General features: G+C 43.3%; 1 protein-coding gene across 1 annotated transcript; it reads right to left on the bottom strand.

Moving 5' to 3' along the window:
- Window positions 1-798: 798 nt before the first annotated feature.
- LOC135384693 (uncharacterized) lies at window positions 799-2,709 on the bottom strand. Its single transcript, XM_064613884.1, has 3 exons — window positions 2,530-2,709; window positions 1,312-2,094; window positions 799-1,242 (listed from the first exon to the last, which is right to left on the bottom strand). Exons 1-3 carry the CDS (start codon window positions 2,698-2,700, stop codon window positions 859-861), a joined length of 1,338 nt encoding a protein of 445 aa, XP_064469954.1. The 5' UTR covers window positions 2,701-2,709; the 3' UTR covers window positions 799-858.
- Window positions 2,710-14,404: the final 11,695 nt, after the last annotated feature.

Genomic DNA, 14,404 nt, shown 5'->3' on the forward strand with positions numbered 1-14,404 from the left:
GTCACATGCTGTGTTAATTTCGTACCTGTTATCATAATTGAAAACTTTGATTCCGTTGTGTAGCTACAATCAAAATTTTACCGAACCCTTTCTTGCGTCGGCGCTAAGCAGTGAACGTCGCTTCAGTTCGTGGTGTTCATCGGTGTTTTTATTCCATTCTGCGCATGCCACGTCATGGAGCAGTCCCGGTGAAATACATAGCGCGTGTTGCGAAATGTCCAAACGACGTGAAGATAAATGTTGTCAGTGGAACATTCGTGAGAACTGTTGTGGCTACAATTCAGTGAATCTGTATTCAAAAATGCAGCAGTGTGCATCATGCCGCACATACATGGAACACTACGATCGGACCCGTTCCAAATCCACACTCCCACGATAGGTATGCGCACGCTTCTCCTGTGGTCTCATTGGATGCCACTAATTTTTGCCTCCTAGGGATCCAATTCGTTGCCGCCAAACTCGGCTCTGTTTTCATTGCACTTTGCTTCTAAATGGTAGCGCTATGTGAACTAATTTTGTTTGAATTGTACCAATTGAAACACTGACTTACTTTTGATAGCATTTTTTTTCATCTTTGTGCCCCTTTAATGCGATATTGCAGGAACAGAGTGTTTTGATGTGCATGTTTAGTACACATACATCAATATTGACACCTTCTAAAGCCTGGCAATGGTTTCACAACCCCTTTAAGGTTTCCAAGCTTGTGTATTGTGCAACAGAAATAATTTTCCCCTGCTGGTACGATACAAAATGATTAGACATGTACCTTGTTCTACACAACTAACAAGGTGGGAACTCAACTTTGGCTTTAAAAAAACCTTTGAACAATTTAAATACTATAATGCAAATGCAACCCAGTTAGTGACCCTGGCCATGCGACTTTGCGTGGCTAACATTGTCTTTGACACTAAGGCTCAGTCTGTGTGTGCGCTTCTTTGCTTTTTTGTGAGAAGGCTGGTTGGAGGGTCGCCCAGCTGCCACCCTCTTGGATCCTCGTGTTAGTCCCTCACGACGCCTGGATATGCTGGTGGGCTGAACTTTTATATGTCCACCACATCTTGTTATGTTACTTAGTGTTGTACCTAGGGACATCATCATCCCAACACATTGGGATGCTGTTTGAATTTTCTTGAGGCTGTGGATTGCCTTTTGGAGGTATTTGTTGTAGGTGCTGTTCCCTTTGACGAGCATATGGCATCGTTCGAGCTCTTTCGAAAGGGCATGGATGTCACCAGTTATGCACTGTAATAAGAAAGCGCTGTTCATTGAATGTTACGAAGGATATACATGAATTACATTAGGAGAACAAACCTTGTCTGCAGTTCCACTTTGGTACGATGTTGATGGCTCTGATGGCTCTGTGAAGCAAGGATCAGCAGGATGCTGCTGAGGTACAGGTGTACTATCGGCATGATGTGTTTCCTCCTGCTGACTTGTCAAGGCCTCATTTACACGAAAGTCCATGAAGAAGGTGACAGGGGGGCAGCGGTCTCCCAAAGCCAGATTCCCCAACTGATGGCGATCTTCTGCAGTAAGTGCTGGTTCATTGGGGAAGATACCACCAACTGTTTTGTGTACCAAAGCTTGATGCTTGCAAAATGCACCTTGCTTTCCTGCCCCACAGGTACATGTTCCAATATCTGCATATACTCTGTACGTCTCTCCTGTTTGTTGAGCACTTGGAACAGAGTACACATTGTGCTCCAGAGAGACAATCTTGTCCGCTGCCCCCTGTGGCATCTTTTTGAGTAGCCTGTCATATAAGAGGCGTCCAGCAGCAACACGGTTGTGAGCGTGTTCAAGGATGCGTGCCTCAAAGTATTTCTCCCATACGATTGCAACAAAATCAACTAGGGCTACGGCATTAAAGGCCTTTGTTCTTCCAAGGATAATGTCTTTGAGAATACGGATGCACGCCTCAAAAAAGTTGTTTGCGTTGTGCCCGCGTGTTGGTAACCAGTTTCGGAAGAACAGTACCCATTCTTCTTCTCTCCGCAGGAAGTCCTGCACGCGGGTAACAAAGGCTTCATGAGAGAGTGTCTGCAGGTGTGCTTTTGCAGATTCCAGGTCTTCTGCAGTAGAGGCATACATAATCTGAAAAGGGTCAAACAGTTACAAAGTATTGCCAAAAGTTGCCAGGAAGAAGAGAGGAAGGCTGATATCTAGAACCTGCTTGTTCTATAGTAGCTTTAAGCTTCTGCTTTGTGCTGTAACTTTATGCTCTGTCAGTTACACATGTTTGAAATCTCAACAAGTTTAATGCGAGTAACTAAAAGAGAATAAATATTGTGCACACGGATAAAATGAGAACTATGCAGATTGATAAATACTGTCACCAGTCTAATTCCTGTAAATCCTGTTTCTCAAAGAGAACGAGTCTGCAGAAAATAAATCACATATCACCCGAGTGACCTAGTATGGGTTCCACATAGTAGCTATGATTATAACTGTCAAAGAAATGTACCTCAGATGCAGGAAATAATAGCATGTTGGAGATGATAATAGTAAATTGTAACACAAGATAAAAACCTTCTGGAATGCAGACATCAGGGGCCTTCTCTCAGCAGGGTTGACTTTGTTTTTTGCTGACATGAGCCACCTCCACTCAGCCTGAGCCACATGGAAATGGCAAAGCAGACATGTGCTGCTAGGCCAAGTTGCTTGCAGAGCAGCCCTTTCTGCAGCTGAATCATCGGTCATAAACACAAGTGGTTCCTGTGGTCAGGTAATGTTAATTAGTTAAACAGCATGTGCTCCATTTCCAGCACACAGTGGGCAGTGTAACAGTTTGGACCTCGTTAGCCTCTCTACATAAAATTCAAACATAATTTTTCACAAAATAAAAGCAGCTCAGGAATTCTAATGTGTACCATACTGTACATTGGGTTCATAACTCGAGGCTTCATGTCTCGAAACAACTAAAAAATTATGTGGAAAATACATTAATGTGAAAGATGTCTACAAAGCACCATCGGACTTGCAGCGTTCATGTACTTGGATGCTGTTCCTAAAACAAACCTTACACAAGAAAATAGAATAACAAAGGTCCTGTCATTATCTTTTGTAGCTGACATTGCTCCGTTTTACTGAATGCATATGTCATACAATACTCTTGAGTTCTTCTGCGTTCTGTCCAAGAAATTACGTTTTACTTTATTTTTCTGAGTTGATATACTTATCCAATATGCCATGCCTTAAACCTGTGTTTTGCAATGCTAAAATTGCTTTCACATTGTTCTTGTGAAGAAATCGATGCAGTGTTTCACAAAGTTATGACTCCCAACAGGGTGTATAGGTATTAACCATCAACCTAGCAGAATTCATAACTTATGACAGGGTCTGGAGACTGGGTCAGGGACTGGCAAGCCTTAAAACAAATAGGAAAGTGTGAGCATGACATAAAAAAATGCCATTTCTTCATGTGCATTTTTCCTGAATAGTGCCAGAGTGACCATCTGCTCACCTCTTTGCCACCAAAGCAATCTGGATAGGCTTTCTTGAGGAGTCTAAATGCCAGAATGTATCCTTCAGTGCTCTGTGCATTGTGAAGTGTCACAGCTATAGGCACTGCACCAGCATTTGTTCCAGCAAGGAGGACTGTGACTGTGCTGTGTGCTGAATCACATGATGAGGTTGAGTCGATGAAAATAACCTCCGCTGCAGTCTCCTTGCCCTGCAGTCTCCTCATTATTGGTGTAACAATGAGGATGGCCCACAAGCTGCTGTCTTCAGACTGGCTGCATTCTAGTGTGATGCCTGTAGAATACAGCAAATGATTGGCAGAAAATCTAGTAAACTGGTAAGGAAGTATGAAGGGAAGTGCCTCAGGACGAGAACCGCCGATACTTCGAACAGAGACTGTTGTTCTTCTGGGCACTTATGAGGGCGGTGCCTAGAGGAACGACCGTCTCTGTTCGAAATGTCGGCAGCTCTCGTCTACACTTCCATTCATACAGCAAATTATAGTCACACACAAGAAAAAAAAAGCAGAATTAAAAAATCTCAAATGAAACACAAATATAAAATGTTATGTGTAAATAGAAGTTGCAAATGACAAAGGTTTTGAATTTGAAGCTTTAGCGTGTATCTTGAGGGTTTACATGATAAGGGATTTTTGTTTCGTGCTGGGTTTTGTTCCTCAATGTCAATGTTCGCTGATCTTCTGCTCCTATGAAGTCAACACAACTGGCAATTCTATTTCAACACATTTTACCATGGTATGCTAAAACCCACTCTTCGTAATACCACTTCGTAACAGTGGTGTTTTGTTCACATAGCTTTCGTGATACTTACAATGCCTATTAAAAGAGGAATGAGGTTACGTTTAACATGGCTTATATGACATGAGGTTACCTTAATACATTAATTAAAATACCCTTATTAATTAATGTTAACTAACATTAATTAACCAAACCTCATCATAATTAAAGATACTTATAATGTTAAATTTCAGCAATAGCTCTGTTGTGCATTATTCTCACTACCTGGAGCGCGTAGGACCTCTTTTATAACCTATAGATTTTGTTCTTATTGCGGAGGTGGTTGTACCATAGTCTAGGAGGCATAGTTCAGATGCGATAAAAACAGGGTTATACAACAAAAGCTTGATCTTAACTTGGATGAGGTAACAATTATGCGAAATAATTCCTGTAATCCGATAAAGTTTAATAACTAGACTGGTCATCTGGTATACTGGTATGCTGGTCATCACAGCTCAAGTAACTAGTGAAAGTAACGAATAAGACTTACCATACGTAGCTGTGGGTCTACTGGTATTGAAACCATTTTGTTTTTAGGTTCTAACGTAATACCTTTTGTCTCGCTAGCATTCTTTTTTAATTTATTAACTTGTGTCCAATGATGTATCCTACTTCATACTGTCTTAGTGTATTCAATCATCTCTCTACTCTACTGCAATATATCACTAACCTCACTGCCTTGGCGGGTCTCCAGTTAAATTTGTGTATCTACCCCAACAGGCATTTTGAACATCAGCACGTTTCCACATTTTGCACAACCGACAGTATGCAAAATTTGAGTAGTACATTACTGCCTGAGTGCAAGAGGTGTTGACCTTTTGCATATCTCGTGGAAGCAGCTACTAGCCGTAATTGCGCAAAGTTAGCAGTTCACTATAAAGCATCGTCACTATCAGTTCCGATACTGTATATACGTTTGTGTACGTAGTCTAGTACTTAATAGTGCCTAGTCTTCCCTATTGAAAAATACTTCAGAAAATCTCATAGAAACATAGCATTCCTTCAGAATTTCTTACAGAAGCGTCTTCGTCTCTCAGAATTTCCCACAAAGGATGCAGATTCGAATACCTATCATCACAGGCACACCAATGTGAGGATATCCTGTGGGATAATTCAGGGTCTGGCCTTGTGATTTCTATGAGAAAACAGCGTTTATTCCAACTGCCAGCAAGTTCGTTAGTCTGCTTTGAAACGTTGAAGCGCATGGACGCAGCTACGCATCTCATGAAAATATCGCCAGGAATTCAGGATTTTCGTCGCTTTTGAGGTATATAGCACGTGTGTGTGTATGGTATATAATCGTCCGTACTACGCATTCTCATTCTTTAAGCGTCTTTACCCCTGTTCGCACGTATTCTGAGGAATGGAAGGTAGAATGCAGTGAGATGGTTATGGCAACTGTGCTTTGGGCAAACGGTATGTTACATATTTCTATGCCTATCTCTCACGCACACACATGTTGTTTTAACCGTGCTTTTTAAAATGCTGTTTCTTCTAGGTTAAACTCGGAAGAAGCGGCAGCGAGCAGAAATTAATTGGATTCGTACGTGGTCGTAACCCATTCTCGTCTCGAGAAAGTTGGATGATGCTTTTACAAAAGAAAGCCTACGCGTTCCCAATGTGCGAAACAAAAAGTTGTCATAATCACATGAAGAAATTTCTTGGTCGTCGCATTGGACATTTCAAGTACGTGTACAATGCGTTGGGTCATACCTTTCTGAACTTATTGGCTGGGCCACAAATGTTCTGCAACATTCCTTACAGTGACGGCATGCGACTTACTCTCAATACTTCTCAGCAAGTAAGTATGGGATCCTTCAATTATCATACGTGGCAGTGCAGCTTTCTTAGGATGTTTCTTGCAGGGTGGCCCATTACACTTTCTCACAGGCTTTCTTGCGGGTCTCGAGGCCTGTAAGAAATCCTGTGAAAAAGCCTCACAGGCCACCCTGTAAGAAGCCCTGTAAGAAAGCTGCATTGCCCCTGCCTGTAAGAAATCCTCCCTGGAATCCTACAGGATCCCTGTGCGAAACTCCGAGAGAAATTTTGTAAGATTTAGTCTCATAACCTCATAGAAATTCCTTCAGCAGTCTGAGATATTTCTTTTGTAAGATTTTCTGAAGTATTTTTCAATAGGGTTGTGCAGCACCTAGTAATGTATATTTAGTCTGTCTTAATCTAGTATTTCCTAGATTGCCCTGTATTCCGTTTATGTGCTGGTATTGGTGTTACTGTATGTATACTGCTTCAGTCGTTAAGCTGCATTTTGCGGCTTGTTTCCCCATCCGCACCCATCGGTGAATGGGAAATAAACAACTGAAGTGAATTTGTGTAATAGAATGAAAGCAAGGGGCATTTTGTGCAGCCAAACTGAGATGACAAAGGGGACAGACAGATAACATGCTGTGCTCACAAAAGAAAAATGGAAACTGAAAAAAGCAGTCAAAGCCATGTAGAATGCCACGATAACCACTCTTGTGCTTCAGAGCATGGTCATTTTAATGCTGAGTCGATTGTATAATTTCTGTTTTCTGAGCCAAAGATGTGCGTTCGTTTATGTGGTTGGAGATATGTGGAGATAGATTTTGGACATATTTAGTTTGGTTTAAAGGATGTTGGTGGCAACGTACACACATCCATACCCACTATATGAGCATGTGCAAACTTCAACATCAGCTCAAATTTGATCAAATCTGAATAGCATTTCATGGTTTCATACCTAGCTCCTTGTACCTGGAGCTCTTCTCCTTCAATTTCAAGATAGGATCGAAGGCTGCTTCTCTTCCTCCATATTGATCTTTCCTCCATGTCTCATACCAGTGGTTGACAGTTCTAGTCGTTGGATTTATTGCTGCATTTGCTAGTAGTTCAGCACCATTAACTTCAACTGCAAGCTTAGACTCATGCAGCCTCTTTGCATTGGCTGCCGTCATGCCTTCATTGAAGTACTCTGAAAGAGAGCAAGAACATGTACATGCCTGGCTGATTCAAAGACACATCATTAACTATTGTTTCTTTGTAAGAGCAGAGCATGCACCACAGTTACTACTTCCAGGGCATGGTTATGTCACATTTCTGATACATAAAGAGAGGTTTCAGCATTCCTTCTCATCTGCAACTGCTAATGACTTCTGTTAAAAAATGATTTTGCTCCAGATTTACATGACCAAGGCCAGGTTTCACCAACGCTGGGCAACTTCGAACCGAGATCAAGGGTTGCTAAAACATTAAGTTAACACCCAATTCTTTTTTTACACATCTTGTTTGGTGATGTGATGAATATTTCAGTGACAATAACGAGCCTTGGAGAAGCAGAGTTAAAGGTAAAATTCAGGATGAGGGATTGCTAGTCTCAGATTTGTTAGTTGGGTTTGAGAAAACTGGGCCCAAATCCGACAAACATAAGATACAGCAAATACGTTTTCTAAAATTTTGCTCATTATTAAATGTGCACTGCTTTAAAATATGACTTACAAAAGTTACGTCAACATTATTTGCATGTATATGTTTGTAACTGTGCGTCTTATTAGCATCATGTAATGCAAAGCTAGGTTATGCACTGAGGTGCATGCATTTCTTTCAGATGCTGGAATTGTTTTCGTTCATGTTACAGTATACTACATGATTTGTCTTCGTACAATTCCTATATGTGCTTTTCCCCAACTATCATGATAAATTTAGTTTAGATTCTTAATCGTACCTACCCATGAATGTTGCCTTTGCTTCTGGGGTGCTACGAAGAAGTCTCAGGGCATCCGCACTTTGCGTACTGTGGTTGTGCCTCGAGTCAATCTTTATGACAGCAGGAAGAGGCACATCTCTCCGCAAAAACTCATCATACCTCTTGGTGTTTCTGTTAGTTTTTTTTATCTTCACGTCTAGTTTTGCTGTACAACCTGTCACACGCGACTACTTGACGACCGCTTGTTGCGTCCATGGTGTTGACAGCGCCAAACCTTGTGAAACACCATCCTATTTGGAAAGATGCATATTTTATGACATATTGTAATTGTAATTGAATTCTAGTCTATAGCATTTCTGTTGTTATTGCAGTCTATGAATTCTAGTCAAGCCTAGTCTCACTATGACAAATCAATACTTTCAGTTAGCCTCACTGAGTAAGTTATCATGCCATGCAGGTATATGCTCAGAGGTGTGATATATTTAATCACAGAAATATTTTTCTCATTGTGATTAATTAGTCGCTTTGGCATTGCACGAGTAGGGCACAGCGACAATTCAGGAAAACTTCTTTTATCGCATTTTGTACAATCAGTAGGGTGTCGTTCTGTGATGTCCGTGGCAGAAGTTGAGTATTGAAACATTTTCCAGGGTAACATAGCAAAAAGGAGAGCAAACAACTGGAGCTTCTGATTACAACACAGTAAATTGGACGTCCTGAGCTGCAGTTTCCAGGAGCTTTGCATAATTAAATCTCAAGCAATTTGTGGTTTACATTATGTAGCCTCAGTGGCGTAGCCAGAAAAATATTTAGGAAAGGGTTCTCTATAGGGACTTCATGGGGGAGGAGGATTTCTCTTTGTTACCCTCTCCCAAATGCGCTACCAAAGGTACTATCTCAGGTGGTTGCACCCCCCCCCCCTCCCCCTGGCTTCGCCATTGGCCTCAGTGGCATTAGCTTTCAACACCTTGAAAATTGCTGGACTTTTGACGCGCGGTGCGCACAGGGCCGCAGAAGTCGCGTGCATATAATTTTTTTTTTTATGTTAGCGGCCGCGAAGTAACTGTCGCGCGCACAGATTGCTGCGTGGCTATGTATATACGTGGTGTTTGCTCTAACGTCTCCAGAAATTATATTGAAAGCGAGCGATAAAAGAAAAGCAAGTGGTGATTTTCTTCTACTTGAGTAAGAAACAGGTACTGCTTCACTACTAGCACCTGTTTCTTAGTCAAGTAGCTGAAAAGTAGCGCTCGTTTCTCTTTTTATCGCTCGCTTTAAATAAACTTTTTGGCATGCAGTTCAGCCGAGGTTATTCGTTTTTCATTTCGAACCAACTAGTCTTCTGTTGCAGTTATGGTAATGAAGTGCTACTTTCTGGGTTGCACCTGACCCACAACGTTCAATTAAGTTCAATTCGTTTATTCTCCCATTCAGCGATGGGATGCGGCCGGAACCGCGCGCTCTAATAAGATGCGCGCCTGTCCGTATCTTATGCTGTTCTAGAACATCTCATCAACTTCGATTATATATATGGCAAGTAGCATTTACCTTTCGCAGTTGCTACGCACAGCATCAACAATCCACGACGTGTTCGTTGATGAACAGTACTGCTTCATCCATTTCCTCTTCGTTCAGCAGATTTCCTCTAAGAATCTCCAACGAAGTTGTTGACGCCTCTTCATCTTTGACAATAATATATTCTTCCATCATCACAGCAAGGCGTAATGTGCAGAGGGAAGCAGAACGTACATATAGACCCCAAACGAGCGCGATGTGAACGTATCGAAGAAAAAGCCTGATCTTGGGCGACGCGGATCGAATAAACAAACACACCAGAGCTCAAACCAGCAAAGCAATTTACTCAAGACAGCACAGCATTTTTACAGTACAGTGTGGGTAAAAGGGACAAGGACCACTGAGAATAAGGGATATGTCACAGCGCATATCATAAAACCGCTTCAAGGGTGGGTGGTTTACAACCGACGTCTCGCGAACACATGTGCCGTTTCCCAAAGCTTGAATTGCCAAGGCTTCTCGTAGCAAGAGTTTGCTTTTAGAGAACATAGCCTGTTCAAAACAACAGTTTCACTCCAGATGGAATCACACATATGGTTTCGTGAGTATAGGGCGGCATAGCAATTCCTATATGCTGCCCCATTCTGTCATTCAAAAACTGCGATGCTTGACTAATATGTACGAAACCATGCTTTAACGGGATACAACACATAACGTTTTTGACGCAATACACTGATTTTTGCCACAACCCGCTTGGCGAGACGAAATCCATTGTAAATTAAAAGTCCGACGTTGTGTTTATCCAAACTTTTTCTTCGATGGATCGCCTTACGCGGAAATCCACTCCTAATTATCATTATATTTGTTATTATTGTTATTATCGTTATTGCTCGATGGATTTCGTCCACCAGCTCGCCTGCCTTTACTTGCGTTTTTCCAATGCGCGAACGCTAGACAACGAGATTTGGTCGAGGCAGACCACACTTAGGGACGACACAAACATGTAAGCCTCATACGCCCGGTCGTGAACGCTCGTCGCATTACAAACGTCTTGCTCAAACCAGTTCAATCTGCGCGCTTCGTTGTCAAGACAACGGCGTCAACACCTGACGAGCATGGGCGAAGCGTGCGCTCCAGGTTTTGATGGGTCGCCCGTGGCGCAGCAGCCAATCAGGGCACGTATAGGCGCGTCATGCGTGCTGCTGGCTAGGTTACGGACATACGCACCCGGGGGCGGACCGCGTTATCAAGGGGCCCTTCTCAAAATATGAATTCTATTCCAAAGCGAAAGCAGAGATATTAGTTGCTTGTTACGCGACCCTCCGTACATTCGAGAGTCCCGCTCGCCTGCAACACAAAACGAAAGGTGTGCTGTCCATGTTTCTTTCGATTGCGCAAACAAAAATACTCAAAGCGAGGAGTTGATTGAAGTATTAGCTCTGCATCACTGCAAAGTCTATGTTTCTTATTCCTTTTGTTGTGAGACATCCAGGTAGGACTTTTGAAGGTGACCTTTGTTTTTTCGTTTTCTTTCTTCTCATTATTTAACTTGATTTTCGTCGCTGTTGAGGTGTATTTTTGACGTTTCGCTCACCACACTGTTCGGTAAATGCCGCTGGCAAATGGGAGCCGGTCCCTGATATACCGGAGAGGGGCTCCTTGATAACGCGGTCCGCCTCCGGGTGGGCCGTGTCTTGGAATGCGCGGCCCGTAAAACGGGCGTCGGGGCAGCATCGCTTGCGGTGTTGTTTCCGGGAAGATTTTTCCTAAAATCCAGTATCTTTCGGTGTGGCTTTTTCTACGTCTTTTATATTTCTCTCTGCCTCCTTTTAAACGGCTGCGCTTATTGGTTGTTGGTTATTGGAAACGTAGTGGTTCCAACCCGATATTGATGTTCTATCTGTCGAGTATACTCTTCTTAATAAAGGTTAATAAAGGTTCAATTTGGGAGTCTACGTCCTTAAGAAGAGCGTTGACGTTGTTGAGACGATCTAAACGTTCCTTCAATTCGGTAAGGTTGCAGTCGGCTGTTGCTATACGCTGTTCGATGTCATGAACGAGGGTTGTTACCTGTGTGCGCAACACCTTTCTCTTCTTGAGGAGTCCACGTCCGGTTCCTCTGACTGCAAAACCCACAGACGCACCAGTTGGGCTGTTGTCTTTGAAGTGGACGTCTGTCAAGCACTTAATCGAGAAGCTGCGCGTAACTGACAAACGGCGTGATCGTCGCAACCAGTTTCGTCTATCTCTAGTATACAGTGTCGTTGCAACGGATCTGTAGAATAAGGATCATTGTCCTCTATTACTGCATCACTGCTGTCCTCCACGAAATCTCTGGATAGCGACGACAGTAGTAGTAATGACAGGACTCTCATAGTGCACAACGCTCAACTGTCCTGAACACGATTTAATTAGCAATTAGAGCTAATTGGGACACCCCACATTAATCAGCACCTTCCAGGGAGTCACAACACTACCCTAGTGAAAATGTATCTGAGAGGCCTCTCAGGATTTTTTAAGAGGTCTGAGAGGACCTTTTAAGAAATTCTGAGAGGTCTGAGAGGACCTCTCAAGCAGTCCTAAGAGGTCTCAGAGGTCCTTCTACGAAATTCTGAGGGGTCTGAGAGGACCTCTCAAGCAGTCCTAAGAGGTCTGAGAGGACCTTTTAAGAAATCTTGAAAGGTCTGGTAGGACCCTTTAGCACTTCTGAAGGGTCTGAGAGGTCCTTTCAAGAAATTTTGAAAGGTCTGGTAGGACCTTTCAGGCAGCACAGAGGGGTCTGAGAGGACCTCTTAGAAAATCTGTAAGACGTTGTATAATCATTCATGTAGCCCTGAGAGGTTTGGGGGGACCTCTCAGACAGCTTTGCGACAGTGCGTCGTGCAACACCTCCCAGAGCAAGTTGCTACTTGTTTTCCGCGCCGCGGAACATGCTACCTCGTCCGCTTTGGAAAATAGATCGCAAGATTTCACGTGTTTGTGCATTATTCCTTCAAGGAACACGTGCCGTGATAACCTTGTAATGCCTTCCCCCCTTGAAGCTATTGTTCTTGCAATCCGTGCATTATTGCACTGCACGTAAGTGGAAGCGTTTCGGCCAGTCGCCAGCGGTTGAATCAGTCTGTTTTTAAACGTTGAAGTGTGAGGACGTCGGCCGCGGATCTCAAGTAATTTGCGTCTTGTCTTCGGGATTGTAACTGTTTTTGAGGTATGTAGACGATGTCTCAAATATGCTTTTGTGGTTGACAGCCATTCCTCTTCACTTTAGGCTTTTACTACTGTTCGCAGACACGCATTATGAGCGCCGATAGGAAGATTACCAACCACGTAACGTTACCAACGGCGCTGGGTGCCAAACGGTGTGTTATATATTTCGATGCCTACACACTGACTTACACTGACATTTTGAAGTTGTATTTCTTACAGATGAATCTCGTACGAAGTGGCAGGTGGTGAGAACACAAGGTGGTGAGAACCCAATCTCTCCAGTTAGTTGGTGGCTTACGCAAGCGAGGGAAACTAGACGGTGCATCGCAAGTCCCGAAGTATACGTAAAACACATGAACTTGATCACCGAGAAGCAGAGTTCCTCAAGAATATTTTTCATCGCCGCTGTACGGACATTGTGAATATGTGTCCCATGAGTTCACGCTTTGTGGAATACGACAGTATGTGTTGATGATGACTCGTACGCTTTCGTAGACATGTAAGTGCTAAATCTAGTTTCTGTTGGTGCAATTTACTGTTTCGTGTAGTTTCTTGCGAGCGATCCTTCAACAAATATTAGATATTCACAATTCTGTAAGACATTTGAAATAACTGTTACATAATCAGATAGCAGTGTGCATGCCTTGAGTGTATCTGTACAATCGAAGCAACTCAATATATGTGGAGTTTTGTGACATGTACTTGTCTGTACCTATGTCTGGTGTATCATAGCACTGTATGATTATACCACTCCGACGACAGGTGCAGCGCAGACGGCGAAATTGAACATTGATGTTCCGATGTCAGATCTGGGCATTAGCTTCTGAGAGGTCCTGTCAATCTGAGAGGTCCTCTCAACCTGAGAGGTCAGCCTGAGAGGTCGTCTCAGTCCCATAACATATTAGACCTGAGAGGCCTCTCAGATACATTTTCACTAGGGTAATTGCGGATCGTCTAACTCGTGTCCAGACCAGCTGAGCGTTGTGCACTACGAGAGTCCATAAAAAAGAAAAAAATAGATAGAGATAGAGTGGAGAGAAGGAGTTTAGTTGAAGACCAACGACGGTCATCTTGAAAAAAGTGGTCCCGAACGGCCGCTGACCATCGCCGGGCGACGGAGCACAGAGGCAGGTTGCAAAGCATCGCAGCTATGACCACAAGTGACATGTCTGGGCAGGTTAGGACAGCTCTAGACACGCGAAGAGAAAAACACTTATAATACAGAGGCTGGAAAAGCAAGAGTATGCTAACCATCAATAGTAATCAACAAAAAGAATTAATTACACAACAAATCATCCCACCACAACAGGAGCGCAGAATGATGCAACTGCTCCATCCAATAGCCATGCAGGGAACTGACTCGTAATGGTTTTTTCTCCTGTATAATGTCCCGCAGCTGCACACCCTAGCGGTTACTTTCTCAACTAATCTCACGACAAAATTATTAAGAATCACACCTGCACTACTCTCATTCCCAAGGCAGAAGAAGATAGAAAATGGCGGGGATGCCCGGACAACAGCAACCAGCGCCCGACGTGCACGGGCATGAAAATTGCAAACAAAGCGGGGACAAAGTTGGCGAAAGCATTAGTTACACAACAAATCAGCTCACCACAACAGGAGCGCAGACCGATGTGACTGCTCCATCCGACAGCCTGACACAAACTGAGCCGCGCGGGGACTGCGGAGCGACCGAGGACACGTCTGCACTACGCGAGATCCAGCGAGGAAGTGACTGGGG

This window comes from Ornithodoros turicata, chromosome 1 (genome assembly GCF_037126465.1).
Source record: "Ornithodoros turicata isolate Travis chromosome 1, ASM3712646v1, whole genome shotgun sequence".
Taxonomy (NCBI): Eukaryota; Metazoa; Arthropoda; class Arachnida; order Ixodida; family Argasidae; genus Ornithodoros; species Ornithodoros turicata.

Excerpts from the sequence above, each read along its gene's own strand:
- LOC135384693 (XM_064613884.1), bottom strand. The coding sequence starts at position 2,700 with ATGACCGATGATTCAGCTGCAGAAAGGGCTGCTCTGCAAGCAACTTGG. Across the intron at positions 2,095-2,529 it reads TGATGTCTGCATTCCAGAAG|ATTATGTATGCCTCTACTGC; the intron begins GTTTTTATCTTG and ends GACCCTTTTCAG. Across the intron at positions 1,243-1,311 it reads AAAGTGGAACTGCAGACAAG|TGCATAACTGGTGACATCCA; the intron begins GTTTGTTCTCCT and ends TTCTTATTACAG.